We start from the raw sequence: 12388 nt of genomic DNA, 5'->3' as shown, positions 1-12388 counted from the left end.
GTAATCAATCTGGTCTCCTTCCCCGGCTTGCTCTCGCGTTCCCCGAACCCCGAGCAAGCAGGTCTCCTTCCCTGAGGTTTGCTGGGTGGTTCCGGGAACGCGAGAGCAAACCGCGGCGAAGCTGGTCTCCTTCCCCAGTTTGCTCTCGCGTTCCCCGAACCCCGAGCAAGCAGGTCTCCTTCCCTGCGGTTTGCAGGGTGGTTCGGGGAACGCGAGAGCAAACCGCGGCGAAGCTGGTCTCCTTCCCCGGTTTGCTCTCTCGTTCCCCGAACCCCCGAGCAAGCAGGTCTCCTTCCCTGCGGTTTGCAGGGTGGTTCGGGGAACGCGAGAGCAAACCGCGGCGAAGCTGGTCTCCTTTCCCGGTTTGCTCTCTCGTTCCCCGAACCCCCGAACAAGCAGGTTTCCTTCCCTGCGGTTTGCAGGGTGGTTCGGGGAACGCGAGAGCAAACCGCGGCGAAGCTGGTCTCCTTTCCCGGTTTGCTCTCTCGTTCCCCGAACAAGCAGGTCTCCTTCCCTGCGGTTTGCAGGGTGGTTCGGGAAACGTGAGAGCAAACCGCGGCGAAGCTGGTCTCCTTTCCCGGTTTGCTCTCGCGTTCCCCGAACCCCCCTTGAAGCCGCCCAACAGCGCTGCAGTGTGGCCACATCTAACACCACTTGCAGCGCTGGTTGCTGTAAGTGTGGCCACTCTGCAGCGCTGGCCCTATACAGCTGTACTAATACAGCTGTAACAACCAGCGCTGCAAAATTTTAGATGTAGACATGGCCAAAGACAAGCTTTCAAGTTACACAGAGCTCTTCCTCAGGTCTGAGAAAGGTACTCAGGGTGTCACCGTTAAATAAAAGATTGAATAGATAGTTTAGCATAAGTAGTTAGCACATAATCTAAGGGGCCATTCAAGGTGAATATGTTCTAACTACTTATGCTAAACTATCTGTTTGACTTTGTATTTAGTTGTGACCTCTGAGTACATTTCCAAGACCTGAAGAAGAGCTCTCTGTGGCTTGAAAACTTTTCTTGCTCACCAACAGAAGTTAGTCCAATAAAAGATATTACCTCACCCCCCTTGTCTCTCTAATATCCTGGGACTGAGGGCTTGTCTACATCAGAAAGTTGCAGCGCTAGTGAGGGAGTTACAGCGCTGCAACTTAGGAGGTGTACACATCTGCAGGGCACCACCAGCGCTGCAACTCCCTGTTTGCAGCGCTGGCCATACTCCCGTTTTGTCTCGGGTGTAGAGGATCCAGCGCTGGTAATCAAGTATAGACACTTACCAGCGCTTTTCTTGACCTCCGTGGAATAAGCAGGTATCCCAGCATACCTGAGGAAGCCTCTGGTAATCAAGCTGGTCTCCTTTCCCGGTTTGCTCTCTCGTTCCCCGAACCCCCGAGCAAGCAGGTCTCCTTCCCTGCGGTTTGCAGGGTGGTTCGGGGAACGCGAGAGCAAACCGCGGCGAAGCTGGTCTCCTTTCCCGGTTTGCTCTCTCGTTCCCCGAACCCCCGAGCAAGCAGGTCTCCTTCCCTGCGGTTTGCAGGGGGGTTCGGGGAACGCGAGAGCAAACCGCGGCGAAGCTGGTCTCCTTTCCCGGTTTGCTCTCTCGTTCCCCGAACCCCCGAGCAAGCAGGTCTCCTTCCCTGCGGTTTGCAGGGTGGTTCGGGGAACGCGAGAGCAAACCGCGGCGAAGCTGGTCTCCTTTCCCGGTTTGCTCTCGCGTTCCCCGAACCCCCCTTGAAGCCGCCCAACAGCGCTGCAGTGTGACCACATCTAACACCACTTGCAGCGCTGGTTGCTGTAAGTGTGGCCACTCTGCAGCGCTGGCCCTATACAGCTGTACTAATACAGCTGTAACAACCAGCGCTGCAAAATTTTAGATGTAGACATGGCCTGATACAGATACTACAATACTGTATACAACATGGGGACAAATTGTCACACAAGTACTCTTTTTCTTTGAATGGATAGAATAGTATCTGTCAATTTTGGACCCAAAGGACCAGTCATTCTCTGCAGTTGTAGATCTTTGCTGAAGCTGGTTTGAAGAAGAGAGTGCATCTCTTTACCCTGCTGTTTGTCCAAGAGTGTTGCAATTAATTGGGGGTAAACTCAGATTAATTTCTTGCCATTTAAATTTCTAACAGTGGAAGACTGAATAGCAGACCTCCCACAATACCACTATCCTCTCGATAACAACTTTTCACGTCTTTAGCATAATGTTTGCAAGGGTTTGCAGGTTGGTAACCATAAAGGACTTGTTTACACTTCAGAGAGAAGAAGCCCATTGGCTGGGACACTGACATTTCCTGGCTCACAGGAGAGGAGTTGCACGTGGAAGTCTTGGAGAATGTGCCGCTTACCACACACAATTTTGTATGTAATTTGTATTATGAACTGTCTAAAACGTTGACTAGAGTTGAATCTACTTTTGAACATTTTAAATCAAAATAACTGTGTCTGTTTTTGAACAAACATTTGTATCTGCGGTGGGGAAGATTGTTGCATAAGAGGTTTTTAATCCAACAGACTCAGATGAACTAAATCTTATTGCACTTGAGATAACTGACATTAAAATAAACACAACTTGACTTTCCTTAACATTTTAAGTCACCACTGCATTGCAGAGTGGTGGTAATAATCTGCTATTTTTGTATAGTTGTATTTATAAAATGTGTTCTGTGCTTCCCTGCTGACTCCGCAGCAGCAATTAAATAACGAACCATATTCCGAGAACTATGCTGACATCATCAGTGATGCCGGTGCACAAATATGTTTTGACCCGATGAGGTGCTGCATGAATGGAAGCTATTTAACAGAAGCCCTCTGGATCATTCTAGGTCCATACACAGACCTGGAAATAACATTTACCACATGGAAAAGTGCAAAATCTAAATAAAAGCCATTTTATTTTTAGGCTTAGGGTGTATTATACAAACAGTGGACTGTTAAATTAATGCATACAAGCGATTATAAAAATTTCTGGACATCATCCTTTAAAACTTTTGATTGTTACTTATAGGAAATCTTGCTTGTGTTACTTTTAGGTTAGTTGTGTTTTTAAGGTGGGGGAACCAAAATAGAACACAAGTTTTGTGTCTTGTAGTGTGGCTCTGTAGTGTAGCTTCTTCTTTTTTAACAATTACAAACATTTCCAGGTTTTACTAAACAAAATTATAAATAAGCTGGGTAGAATTTGATTTATTTTTTTTTATAATTGTGATGAATAACATCGATGTTTATTTTTGCACAGAAAGGGTTTAAGTCTGGAACATTTCTGGTCATTAAAAAGAACTCTTTCTCTAGAACTCAGAAGTATGATGTCCCTCAGGATATTAGTACAACCAGCCAGCAGTCTGCTCAATGCCACATAGTCCTGTTGCCCACACTGTATGATAGGTGGCAAACTTCATTCACACTGTGCCCAAGAAATAAACCATATGCAACATTTAAGTGTAGGCAATGGCTGTTTCAACCCCTACATTCAATTGTCCTTCCAAATTGGAATGAACAGAAGTTAGGTTTACTGAGACCTGAAATGTGGGCCAGCTGCTCCATTGGACCAGAGAACTTTACTAGAGCCAAGGAAGGCTTAGTATCAGAGGGGTAGCTATGTTAACCTGTATCCACAAAAACAATGAGGAGTCCGGTGGCACCTTTAAAGGTTAACTGATTTATTTGGGCATAAGCTTTTGTGGGTAAAAAACCCAACTTCTTCAGATGCATGGAGTGAAAATTACAGATAAGGGCATAAATATACTGGCACATGAAGAGAAGGGAGTTATCTTACAAGTGGAGAACCAATGTTGACAAGGCCAGTTCAGTCAGGGTGGATCTGGTCCACTCCCAATAACTGATGAGGAGGTGTCAATACCAAGAGAGGGAAAATTGCTTTTATAGTGAGCCAGCCACTCCCAGTCCCTATTCAAGCCCAAATTGATGGTATTAAGTATGATAAAAATTTAAGTTGTGGGAAATTATGGGAGCTTTCATGAGTGGGGTTGGTCAGACAATAATTATTTAATGGTAGTAGATGTTGAGATTCAAAAAGTTAAAGCTTTATGACTGTTAAAACACATTGTCAATATCACATGTCAAAATATACAAGGTAAATATCCTTAAATCAAACTCTAATAAGTTCTCAAGCAGCATTTTTCTTACTTTGCCTGTCTGTAAATTGAAATAATTATTAATGGAAATATTTTTTCAATGGTTTTGTGTGTGTGGTGACATTGATGTTCACTGACATTTACCGATAAAAATCTAAACCCTCTAAGTCTAATTATAAACCATTTGAAAGTTTCCAATCCTCTGATTTTGAGGAAGGGGGTTATCTGATAAAGATAAACAAAACCCTCTAAAACAGGCCTTCTCTCAAATCCACTATGTACAAGGTGTTTTGAGACATTCTGTTTAAATATCTTTGAGTTGTTTTCTCCTTCAACCATTTTGAATGCCTTCAAGAGTCATATCTTTGAAATAGTGTTGCTTCTTTTGCAGTTACACAGGGATACTTTTGACTTTGCTTCACAATCCTGTGGCCATTGTCTTTACTGCTCATGGAATGATGCACATTAATTCTGATGGAGGGAATCTTAGGGGCACTTAGAGGCTAAAGATCAAAATGTTCAAATTTGGATGCTAAAGTTAGCCACTTTAAATCCATGTTTAGGCAGCTAAATGAAGCAGTCTGATTACCAAAGGTGCCAAATGCTTCTGTGCTCCTAGTGAAGTATGGTTATGCGCACCTCTGAAAATCTAGCTACTTCTGTCTAGATGCTTAAGTATGGATTTGGGTGACTAACTAGGCACCAAATTTTGAAAACTTTGTTCTGAATTCTCATTCCAGTTTTATTACTCAATATACTTTGTATAGTGTTTATATTAGTCTCATGAGAAGTTGAGAGGATGCCATAATGCTTTATAGCTAAGATTACTTCAAATATAAGATCTTTATGTGTTTAAAATAATACTCTTTGCTTATTGTATATAAAAGTATATTTCCATGATCAAAAAAGAGAGTTGTATGTGTTTCTTCCAGGGCAAGATGACAGTAATATCTTAGTGGAAACATAGAGCCCTGTCAGATTACAAAAGTATCTAACTATCTATCTGTTTGTTTTCAACACTACAGGTACGAAAGACATTCTTCACTTTAGCATTCTGTGACTTTTGTCGAAAGCTGCTTTTCCAGGGATTCCGATGCCAGACTTGTGGTTATAAATTTCACCAGCGCTGTAGTACAGAGGTGCCACTGATGTGTGTTAATTATGACCAACTTGAGTAAGTAATCAAAACTCCTGTGTTCTTTAATTGAGACTTTTGTCGAGTTTCTTTATATGACACAAAAACTAGTTGACAGATGTGACTGAAAAAGTCAAGAGAAGTGTCTGAGAAAATACAATAGCGAAGCTGTTTCAGTGAGAGTATACAATTCTTATTTTCTCAGTGCTGGTTCAGATAACCAGTTCAAGTTTTGTGTTTGTACTGTGAAACTCTTTCTTAGAAGATGAATAGGAGGGCTGAAATCTTGATTCAGCAAGATAAACTTTGCACTGGTCACATATGTTGTTATCCAGTCAAAAAAATTTCCTTACGAGGGGAATGATAGTGCCTCACTTAAATGTGTTTAGATGCAGGTGTATTATCTTTGGTCAGCTACTGTTAATTTGCTCTCAAATAACATTGGACTTACTTGATCAATTAGACGAAGTTGACATTTGTTTTACTGCAGGCTTGGTTGAAAAATAAAACCCGCTGGTGGTTTTTATATGCCTGGATAAAAAGTATCAAGCAGAATCAAGAAAAGTGCAGAATGTTTCAATATGCATTTGTTCTTGAATTTTTATACTCAATTTGTTCTGTACCAGGACTCTTAACCAAGGTTTCTGCTCAATCTGTAGTGATCTTAGTACCTGTCAGTTCCAACAGGGCCAAGTAAAACCATTTAAAAAGACTTCCCCATTAGGGAAGGCTTCCAAATGTTTTTCAAGCTTTACTTCCAGCTTGCATTCATCACAATTTCCCTGGCCTCTTCCAGATGATGAACTAAGAGTTGTGGGTGCAGTTGTTTTATCATTGTCATAGCCCCATTTGAAAGTCCCTTTTTAATATTATACTACCACCTTCCATATAAGGTTACATCACAGTCTTCTTTATAAATTACTGTGATTTAACACAAAGGTATAAGTTGCCTGCTTTTACACTGCTTAGAAACTAGGTTTTTACAATTTCTGGCACTCAGAGGTCAAAGTAACTTTAGACAAAATAGTGTTCAAGGCACTAACTCTTGCTCCCTTGCAGTTAACTAACAGCTTGTGAAAACGTGCAGGCTCGTCTGCCAGTGCATTCTCTAGTCTAAAATTTAGAATTTGATACAGGATTTTTTTTTTCTTCTGTGCATATTATGTTGTGAACCTTCTGGGTTTTGCACAAGTTAGGTTTGTTTTTGTTTTGTTTTTGTTCTTGCCTCACAGTTTGCTGTTTGTCTCCAAGTTTTTTGAACACCACCCAATATCGCAGGAGGAGGCCTCCTTAGGAGAGACCACCCAAGCATCTGGATCGTACTCCTCAGTGCCCCCATCAGATCCTATTGGGTAGGACCTTACTCCTGCTGCTTAATGACTTGACGTTTTAGTACTGTTTGCCTTGATGTATACAGAGTACTGCTTCAGAGCCCCTTCGCTCACCTGCATAATTACGTGCCTATCTTGCTAATACTTGCACATGTGCTCAACTTTTAAGTTCACCAGTAGTACCACTGATTTCAGTGGGAACTAGTCACATGTTTGAAGTGAAGTATATGCATAAATGTTTGCAGGATTGGGACCTTAGTTGTACTTTTTTGCCTATAGTGGTAATGCAGGCCTGGTCTAAACTGGAAAGTTTTTTGATATATCTTTAGGTTTTTTCAGTATAAATTGCTTTGCATCCACACACAAATGCTCTCTTTTTGCTTTATTTTGCATCCTTATCCAGCTATAACTAATTCGCTTTGAAGCAACATAACTTTATTTCAGAATGAGTTATAGCAGTGTATGGTTTGTATGGACACATATCCATTTCAGATGAACAACACTGCTTCAGGTAGTCCTCCCACTACCATTCCTATCTGCACATTACTTCACATCTACATTGGCCTGCCTGGCTACCTGTGCTTTGGGGTCCTCTTGACTGGATGTCCCCCCTCTGTTTAAACACTGACATGTACCCATATCCATCTGTTTGCGATGCCAGCTTGTGATAAATTCACAGACACCAAATCCTTTCAAGCCACCGTGCTCTGTACTTCTGCATGTTCCCATCAGGGAATGCTGTACTGCCTTGCCCTGTGGAGAGAAGAATATGTTTACTCTCATCTATCCAGTAATCACCAGAATGCCAAGATCCACCAGCAGCTAGCAGAGCAAATGCTGTGCCAAAGCAAGCAGCTGTGCCAAAGCAAGCAGCTGATTCAGAATAACTAAAAATGCTAAAGATAAAAACAAGACCTCTGTTAATGATCCCATCACATATGTATGCTGTGAAGAGCTGGAGTGGATTTTTGCCCAAGAGGCCACCACAGAACCCCGGTATATGTTGGCAGCTGAGCCATGGTCCATAATAAAACAGACACACCTTTGGAAACTACACAGGCAACCATGGACACCTGACCAGGAGGGATTTCCCCTGTGCAGCCAAGATCTCTTTAACAGAGACCCAGCTTGATACACCCCCAGGGACCCTGCCAGAGAGCTAGAATCAGAATGCTGCAGAGGGGATTTCATCCAGTAAGTACTGAGTGCTATATTACTATTATCCATCCCGTTAGTGCCTGCTTAGGGGGATTTGGAAACCTTTCTTCTAGGTGCTGGCTGTGCGATGCCATGTCTAGTGGATGTTGCTATAACAATGGCAGACGTGTCCATCTCTTTGCAGCACCCTTACTCCTTGGCTTACTCAGCTTTTCTCTGGTCCCAACAGCAAGGAAGCTGGAAACACAAACTGAAAATACAAATTGTTAAAAGTAGCTTTTCTCCTCCATGTTTAATCCCGTGCCCATAGACCAAAACACACCACATCACTTCTTCCTCATGAGGCTTGATGTTAAATTCTCTATCTCTCAACCATCTCTGCCCCCACCCGCTACCACCCAAATGGCACTACACTGGTGACTAGATAGCAGAGAGAAACATGTAAAAACAAATTGCTTCCAATGTAGGCAACGAAAAAGCAATACATAGTAGAAAATTCATGTAAGACCATAGTTTAGACATAGCCTTGAGTTTTCTCGTATATGCGAAGGTGAACAAGATAAATTGGCCACTAGAGGGTCTTTTAGACATTTCAGATTTAAAAATTGTATTTATTACATAGACTTGAAGGCATATGTGGTGGCAGGCGTTATAAAAGGCATGTAAGCTTTTCACAGAGCACTCATTTATTGCAATACATTGTATTGGTAAAGCCAGTTCAGGATATGCATCACAGCTGCAAAATTCTGTTTATTTTGTAGTGTGCTTTATGCTGATCAGATGGTTTAGAATTAGAAATAAGACTTGTAAGCAAAGATAGTGATATAGTTTTGACACAGACATTACAAGATATTGCTGCCGTCCCAGAGAGACTCATGTAGGTAATGCTTCCCTCCTGGATCAGCTCAGTGACCAATAACAAATAACGATGCTAAATATCTTCCTGGTTGTCCTTTGCTTTCTGAACATGCCTCAGAGTAATACCCACCAATGTAAGGGCAGGCTGCAGGGTTCTACAAACAATTAGCCTGTCTCATGGGAACATACATGCCTTCCATTCCCCCATCCCCAGACAAGCAAACACACATACACAAAATGTAAGGATAGTTTTAATCTAAAGGGCACTACTACACCATACTGCAGGGGACCCCACTCGAGGGCAAATAACGTCAAAAAAGTATTATATCCAAGTGTACCCCAGGCTGGGAAGAACTCAAAGGAATGGAATTCCAAAATTGAGAAAATTTGGAGAGAAGTAACATTTTGTCATTTGTGGCTATTATATTGGTATAGTAACTACGTGTATGGTTTCTCTGTTCTCCTAGCCTGTGGCATGGCATAACCCATATTGAATGGGGTATTACCAATAGCTGAGTTCCTGGCAATCCTCTGAGGGTAGCAAGAGAAGACGAAGATGTTTGGTGACCTCATGAATGAGACCCAGCAGAGGGCAAAAAACCCAAAGAATGGAGGGAAAGATTTGTGCTGCAGGATGGGAATGAGAGAGAGGACAACAGGGCATATGCTGAGGAGTTGTCAAGAGAGCACATGGACTGACTGACCAGAGAAAGGGACATGCAGGAAAAAATGTTGGACATGATGCAGAAGGAGACATGTTTGCTGGAGAACAGTGTTACGCTATATTCCTGTGTAACACTCTAACTTAATCCTGTGCTGCCGCCTATTAAGATCACAGTGTATTGGGAGCCCCCTTTCATTCCCCAACTGCAAGAGAGAGACCGTTCCCCACTCCATTCAACCCCCAAGACAAGGAGAGAACACCAACGATCCCCACCTACACATTTTTGAGTCCCTAAAGAAATATATATTCACTTTATACCTTTTAGCGCAAACTTAGAAAGAATTTTCTTGTGTTACATCAGTAGTTTTGTTTACTATTGTACTTGTATCAGTGAAGTTTTTCAGCCAGCTCTTCCTACCAATATGCATTCCTAATAAAATTAATTCACAAACTGTATAAGTTACTTTGTATTCATTTCATTCAGTACATTACGTCTATTTTCCTCACCTGCACCCTGCTCTCAAATAGCACATTGCACCTGTGACCTAGTTCCCTGGACCACAGGGACATTTGATTGAGGCATCCTTTCTGGCTATTCATAGTGTTCCAAAAGTCTCTCTAGTGTCAATTTAGCCACACCAAACTGGTTAGTTACTGACTGGTACAATTGGAAGTGGCGACCTTCCATATCGCAGTGGCCACATAGTTCTCCATGTTAAGGGGGGGACACTCATTGTGGTGGTCCAGTATTGCAACTCCAGTTTGAGTTCTAGACAGATTCCTAGGAAAGCGCCCTTCTGTGTCCTGAAGGATTGCAGCACTGTCCCAGCCCACTGGTAGGTGCTGACTGGCTGGGGCCACAAGTAATGTTGCACTGAGTAAAGCCTGTCCCAGAAAATGTTGTGCAGAAGTAGCTGCTCCTTCTCTAATAGTATCTGCCTGACATTGTTTGTGATATCCATTTTATCCACATGGAGGGAGAGGGGTCAAGTCTGGCTTAAGGGGAAAGGGTATTCTTGCCCTCCTGCAGTGGGAAGTCCTGGCCAAGGCTGCCCTGCACTCACCCCACAGCAGCAGCTCTGAGGGTCGGCAGGGTCTGAGCTAGGCTCCCTGCTCTGGGTGATGTGACCACGTGCCCTCAATGGGGAGCCAGGCCATACTCTGTGGACAGGGGCCACCACTACGGGCTGAGTTTTTTCATTTTCTTTTCTTTTATACATTATTTGTTTTATTTCATGTTATTTCATATTTGTGAAAAACAGAGCTCTAGCGATCTTCCATCTCCTTCAAAGCCACCTGCTTGATTGCCAGTACATCTGGAGTGCCTTGTTTGTGTTAATTAGGGTTGCCACTTATTTCTAAAAATCAGACCCCCTGAGGCTCTCCCCCTGCCCTTCACCTTCCCTTGAGGCCCAACCCCTGCTCCCCCCCCCCCCCCCCCTTTTCCTCATTGCTTGGTTCTCTCCACTTCCCTCTGCTCCAGGGCTGGGATGGGAGTTTCAGCCTGATGCAGAGTCTGCTGCTTGCCTGCCCACAAGATGCAGGTAGGAGGTGGCCCTGGCTGGATAGGGGCTGGCAGGCAGGTTGATGACCTGGTGCCTCTGCCCAGCACCACGGTAACAGGACTTTTGGAGTCTGGTCAGTACATTTGACGGGATGCTGCCAGGTCCCCTTTTTGACCAGAAAACCAGACACTTGGCAATCCTAATAATGGTCAGGATCAAGGTGCTCGGCATCCTGGCTGGTTGTAGTTTGAAAATTTGTTTGAAACTTTGAAAAAATGGTGCTGGCTAGCGAAAAACAGACTAATTATGGCATACAGTGGAAGGAATCATGGGCATTTGACCCAAGTCCCAGAATTCTAGTAGGTATCTCACAATCTACCATGATACATAACTTATAATGCATTGAGCCTAGCGCCAGAGAATTGTACCCTGAGATACCAGCCCAGAAAACTGCACTTATTTCGAAAAATCATAGTTCTGTGTAGATGCTGCTTCTCACAGGCGAAGTGGCATAAGCCACTTTAGACAGAGCAATGTTGGATATGCTCTTTCACTTTTATTGTATCTGTATAACTATAGTGAGGGAAAAACTATGTCAAAAAACCTTTTCTGGGTAGACAGAGCCTTAAGCACATGAAAAGTCACATTGGTGGGTGTAAGGAAACATAGACAATTCATCTTTGGTATTTGTAAGGGGAATAGAATTTTAAAAGACAATTATATATTTAAAAAAATGTTTCAGGCCTCTAGATATTTTGAGGACATTGTGTGAGGAGATGAGGGGAGTTGTGGTTCTGTAAAATCTGTGAAATATTGTCATTTGCGAGCATATATCCGAGCTTCATTCCTGTTCCCAGTGGCCTCGAACTTGCATCACTTGAAATCAATGGGAATGTTGCTATTTGTGACAGTGGGCTAAAGATTAAATCTTAGACTATGTCTCATCAGTGCAATAACTTAAGCATGCTCTTCTTTCTTGGGAGAGTGAACGTTATTTTTCTCTCTCTCAGAAATTCCTGCAGATTGATGTCAGTAAAATAGAAATCAAAACAGGACTTCATCCTCCCTTTTAGCACAAACACACTGTAGAAATACAGAGTCTGTTTTCTATTGTTATAGGAGTTAAAGTAATGTCTCTTAAGGGGTAGGGATGTGCCAGGCATTTGCCATATAGGCCATTAATATTTTATTTATGACTGATTTGAAGGTCTCCACAGTGGAAGACTGGAATATAAGTATATGGGCCTGGGAAGATACTGTGCTGGATAACATCACAAACCTCCCAATACGCCCAGAAAGAACTCTCTTCTCATATAGCCTGGAAACTGAGAGTTAACCACAAACATCAGAGAAGCAGCAGACTTTCAGAATTTGGCACATAAGCTACTCCTCTCCTTTATGAGTCCTGGAAGTGCATCGCAGCAAACTGGTGCTGTGATGCATCTGTGCCACAGTAAACAACGCTTCTCATAAGAACATAAAAATGGCCCTATTGGGTCAGACCAGAGGTCCATTTAGCTCCATATCCTGTCTTCTGAGAGTGGCCAGTGCCAGGTGCCCCAGAGGGAATGAACAGAACAGGTATTCATTAAGTGATCCATCCCCAGTCGCTCATTCCCAGCTTCTGGCAAACAGAGGC

General features: G+C 43.0%; 1 protein-coding gene across 2 annotated transcripts in view; it reads left to right on the top strand.

The window, feature by feature from the left end:
- Positions 1 to 12388, top strand: part of BRAF (B-Raf proto-oncogene, serine/threonine kinase) — a 107938-nt gene that overhangs the window by 58238 nt on the left and 37312 nt on the right. For both annotated transcript variants that reach the window (XM_050918706.1, XM_050918698.1), the window contains 3 exons: positions 2263 to 2365; positions 5124 to 5272; positions 6466 to 6585. In XM_050918706.1, the coding sequence (XP_050774663.1) occupies positions 2263 to 2365; positions 5124 to 5272; positions 6466 to 6585 (372 nt within the window). The remainder of the gene's footprint in view (positions 1 to 2262; positions 2366 to 5123; positions 5273 to 6465; positions 6586 to 12388) is intronic.

This window comes from Gopherus flavomarginatus, chromosome 1, assembly GCF_025201925.1.
Source record: "Gopherus flavomarginatus isolate rGopFla2 chromosome 1, rGopFla2.mat.asm, whole genome shotgun sequence".
Taxonomy (NCBI): Eukaryota; Metazoa; Chordata; order Testudines; family Testudinidae; genus Gopherus; species Gopherus flavomarginatus.
Note: the sequence above shows the minus strand (reverse complement) of the source record. Positions and strands in the feature narration are given on the sequence as shown.